This window comes from Pseudophryne corroboree, chromosome 6 (genome assembly GCF_028390025.1).
Source record: "Pseudophryne corroboree isolate aPseCor3 chromosome 6, aPseCor3.hap2, whole genome shotgun sequence".
NCBI classification, from domain to species: Eukaryota; Metazoa; Chordata; class Amphibia; order Anura; family Myobatrachidae; genus Pseudophryne; species Pseudophryne corroboree.
In genome coordinates, this window is record NC_086449.1 from 19,798,533 (window position 1) to 19,803,872 (window position 5,340).

The following is a 5,340-nucleotide window of genomic DNA, read 5'->3' on the forward strand; positions in this document are numbered from 1 at the left end:
TATGTGTATACACTAAATTATTACCTGCATCGCCAGCATCTGCATCTCTTGGCAATGTGGGTTGTGGCCTGGCTGTGCTGCGTCTCTTTCGTACTGTAGAAATATGAATATTGTCCTTATGAACATTCTATTATGTTTATATGTGTATGTAACATCCTTATTGTGATGTAAACATATGAGGAACCTGATGAGAAGTAAACAAAACTATGCTTTTCTGCCTGACTTCATTGGGTGTGTATACTTAAATTATGAAACAATTACACCAACAATCCATACACAAAGGTGCATAATTCACAATATTATACCAACCAACCGTGGTAGCTTAACACAACCAGAATATTGCTCTGTATTTCACATTTGTTTGCTGCTAAAAAACAAACACTAACCCCAAATATATGTGCAAAATTGTAAGCATCAAATTAAAATATGCATGAAAAATCACATCAACCACACAAAGGACAACCCAGAACAACACACAATAACCATAAGTCCATTTAAAAAAAACATAAAAAAAACATTATGCAAAACACATGACTCACACTTGATTTAAAGACACCAACAACAATTAACAACAATTTTTTATTTAAAAAAACCCTGAAAAAACCCAAGGCCACCTGCTAAATTGCCAATACAAAGGATAAAAACATAACTATTTGTGATTAAAACTACATCACCAACACATTAGAAGAATGAACCAACTTACAATCACAATTAGCTAGAAGACATTTCAGACAACTAAGGACAAAGCACAGATGTTTTAATTATACATAAACAAACATTTTAAACTCACCATCCTGCCTTGGGCGATCCGAATCCCGACATGAGTCGCACCAACCACTTCTGGCGGAATAAGAGTACGCACAGGCTCCTCCCAATCCCGATATGATGCTCAGAAGGGGTGGCCACCACCTGTTTGGTGGGATTATTTAGCTTCCTTAGACATATTAGCCTTGACACGGCGCTTGATGTCGTAGAATCGCTTACGACACGTGTCCTCGGTCCTCCTCACCACACCCTCACTATTAACTGCCGCAATGACCTTCCCCCACAGATCACTCTTCCTGCGTGAATGCCAAAAAATGCAAAATCATGCACTTGGGTCTCAAAAATCCTAAAGCTAAATACAGTATTAATGGCACTATACTGGAAACTACTGAGGAGGAAAAGGATCTAGGAGTCACTATTTCAGATGACTTAAAAGCAGGTAAGCAATGTAACAAGGCAATGAGGAAGGCTAGTCAGATGCTTGGCTGCATTGGGAGAGGAATCAGCAGCAGAAAGAAAGAAGTAATAATGCCACTGTATAGGTCATTGGTACGGCCTCATCTAGAATACTGTATTCAGTTCTGGAGGCCATATCTTCAAAAGGATATTAATACATTAGAAACTGTACAAAGGAGGGCAACTTAAATGGTGCATGGCCTACATCACAAAACATACCCAGAAAGACTAAGAAATCTCAATATGTATAGTTTGGAGCAGAGAAGGGAAAGGGGGGACATGATAGAAACTTTCAAATATATGAAGGGTTTTAACAAAGTCCAGGAGGGAAACATTCTCCAAATGAAGAGAAGCAATAGGACACGAGGACATGCACTGAGACTGGAGGGGGGGAGGTTCAGGGGAAATTTGTGGAAAAATTATTTCACAGAAAGGGTAGTGGACAAGTGGAATAGCCTCCCATCAGAGGTGGTAGAGGCTAAGACAGTAGAGCAATTTAAACATGCATGGGATAGACATAAGTATATCCTTACAAAGAAATAAGGTTCAAATAAGGTTAGTGATTAAAAAAAAAAAATAAGGGGCAGACTAGATGGGCCAAGTGGTTTTTATCTGCCGACAAATTCTATGTTTCTATGTTTCTATGTTTAAGAAACCTTTGCAGCATCATGGCCAAACAGCTGACGATGATGCCTCATCAGCTCCTGCACCAATGCCATATTTCTGCGTAGCTGAATTTGACATTGCGGCCCGTCTTTGTAGTGGTGCGTGGCTTCGGAGCCACAGCACAATCACTGTCACTATCACTTGAGGCCGCAGCAGCAACCTCCCCCTCCTCCTCACTAACCTCCTCCACCTCACTCACCTCCTCCCTCTCACACACCTCCTCCGCTACACTCACCTCCTCCACCTCACTCACCTCCTCCCTCTCACTAACCTCCTCCACCACACTCACCTCTGACTGGGACATTTTCAGAACAAACAAAAATAACACTGAGAAAAAAAACAGTAAACACACTCCTCCACTACCACTACACACCACACACCAAACACACACACATACACTCACTCACTCACAAACAATGACAATAGACGTTAAAAAAAACAAAGACAAAAAACTAGACAGACTTTTAAATAACTACACAACAAGTATGACAAGACTACTTACACACACAGTACAGCACTCAACAATCGCAAAGCACCTACTCAAAACCGCTAAAAACTCCTATCAACTCACCAACTCCAAACACACCTTCCTCTCACCTCTCCACTAGCTAAACCCACGAGGTGCGGATGGTTTGGGGCGGTTTTATAGTAATGAGCACAGACACTCCTCCATCACGAATCAAACCAATCACGGACGAGTGACGAAAACAAAACTTAGAAAAAAAATGCGTCCGGGAACGGAAAAACACTGCCGTAATTGAAAAATGACGCAGTCGGAAAAACACCTGAGAACACAGCCGCAAATCCACAAAATCGGCCGCATTCTACCTTGGAAAAACATGAATGACATCGACAGCGAATAATGGAAATAATCAAAACACGGCAGCATAGTAAATGAGGTGTAATAAATTCAAAAAGTTGCAAATTCACACATTCAATGTTATTTGTGTTTAAACTTTAATCTCATTCTGAAAAATACAAATTTTAGTAAATATACCCCTGAGATTTTATGTTATGGGCACTGTGGACACTACAGCAATCATGAACATAGCCATTCCAAAATGTAACTTTTTGACTCCCTACACCATAGTTGAGAGTATACACCTATCAGAAAACTATCCCATTTACCCAACCACAAGATATATTTAGATAAAATGAGGGTTCAAAAGTTTGTATATACTAGTGTTATCCTTTTTATAAAGGATGAATTACTCAAATTAATAAGAACTTTATCAGAATCTGCTTATTGCATTATTTCTATACCTCACATATTAATCAAGAATTTAATGTGTTCCTTATTATCGGCAACTTGCCCAAAGTGAATTGTTATATTGCAATGCCGATATCTACACCCTGATCCATGCATTGTCCTATTGGTGCAGAGTAAATACTCTATTCAGTGATAATAAGACACATTCGGCGGGATGCCAGTTGGACTCAAATGTTTTTTTAAAGGTGCAATCACTTACAAAGTAAAACCACGGCCTCCGGACTCGGGCGGCATTACATACCATAGATTAAGCGAATTGTTCTGTCTGATTATTTCTTCAAATCTTGATGTCTAGTAGTTCAGAATGTTTTAGACATACACAGCACTACAGGTGAAGAGGTGTTATACTGAGGTCACTCAAAAAGCTATATAGATGTACTCTATTACTGTAATTGATGGGATCAGATTATTCAGAGAAAATAGATTTAGAGTTTCGTTCAAATAACTTACTAAATTCTTACAGACATAAAACTACAATACTTGCATCAATTTATTTTGGTTGTGTGCTCATCTCAATATTGTTGATTCTACAGTATGTCTCAGTCTGGGTCAATAAACTTATATATGAGGCACTGAACACTTATCTTTTTATATCTTCCAGATGAGGAATATGACGGTAATCACTGAAATATTGCTGTTAGGAATTCCAAGTCTCCAACAATATAAGTTTCTAACTTTCTCTCTGTTCCTTGTGATTTACTGTGTGACAATATGGGGGAACCTCCTGATCATCTCACTGGTGGCACAGAGCAAGAATCTCCATTCTCCTATGTACTTCTTCCTTACTCAACTTTCTCTATGTGACATTTTGGTGGCCACAGACATTGCTCCCAATATGCTTTATGTGGTCTTCAATGATGGAGGTCTCATTTCTCTCTTAGGCTGTATCACTCAGTATTTAATCTTTTGTACCTCAGGAGGCTCAGAGTGTCTCCATCTGACAGTCATGTCTTATGACCGCTATTTGGCCATATGTAACCCACTGCATTACAATGCTATAATGAGCCACATGTTTTGTTTTAAATTAATTCTCATGTGCTGGGTATTAAGTTTTCTAGTACTACTATCTCAAGCTATACCAACATTTAAGCTATGGTTTTGTGGACCACATGTGATTGACCATTTTTTCTGTGATTTTTTTCCTTTGATTGAACTTTCCTGCTCAGATACTTACGCGTTTGAAATTGAAACTAAGTTGTCCTCTGTAACAATAGTTATTATGCCATTCTTAATCATTATTATTTCCTATAGCTATATCATTTCCGCCGTCCTAAAAATGCCATCCCTTACTGGCAGACATAAGGCCTTCTCTACCTGCAGTTCCCACCTAGTCGTTGTCTCTATATATTATGGCACCATGACAAGTACTTATTCAGTACCTACAAAAGAAAATTCACAAAGTTTAAGTAAACTGCTGTCTCTGCTGTACACTGTGGTAACACCAATAATTAACCCTATCATATATAGCTTCAGAAATAAGGACATCCATAAAGCAATTGATATATTCATCAAGAATATATCAGTGAGTAAAAGTAGATGAATCTTGCCTCAAGATTTAAACATGTTATACCATTTGTCAGCTTTATTTGAATGTTTTAATAATGACAAGTTTGGAGAAAGATTATGGAAAATTATTGTTTTCCAATGAACAAGACATCACAGAACACAAGGCTGGTATTTCCTGCAGCATTACTGACAATAGGGCTACAGATCAACCCATGAAATGTTGCAGATGTGGCAGTAAGTAATGCAGAAACGTGTGTGAGTATGATCCGACAGGATAATATTTCAAGAAGAGGGAATATGTATAATGATAAAAAAAATGCTGTCAATGTGCAAGTGAAAAGATTTTGAACATGGAAATGTGGATAAAAAATGAAATGCAAGGTAGTGGAACTTGGATAACTTTTGTGTTATTTTATAATTATATTGTTCAAGGAACGTAATTTGTTGTTGATAATTTTATTTTTTCTGGAGAAAAATGTTGAAGCAAAAGTAGACTTTTGCTTTGTTTAGCATGTCTATTATCACTTGCTTTACCTAAAATATGGAGCTCTCATTTTCTTTTATATTTACTCTATCATGTGAAATGTCTTGTGACCAGAATTGTTTGAATTATTTTAGGCAGGTAGAAGGTAATGTATTCATTTAAAAACTCAATATTTGTGTCATTTGTGGCTCTC

General features: G+C 37.8%; 1 protein-coding gene across 1 annotated transcript; it reads left to right on the top strand.

The window, feature by feature from the left end:
• Positions 1-3,758: 3,758 nt before the first annotated feature.
• Positions 3,759-4,697, top strand: LOC134934102 (olfactory receptor 5A2-like). Its single transcript, XM_063929608.1, has one exon. The coding sequence runs from the start codon at positions 3,759-3,761 to the stop codon at positions 4,695-4,697; it is 939 nt and encodes a 312-aa protein (XP_063785678.1).
• The last annotated feature ends 643 nt before the right edge of the window (positions 4,698-5,340 follow it).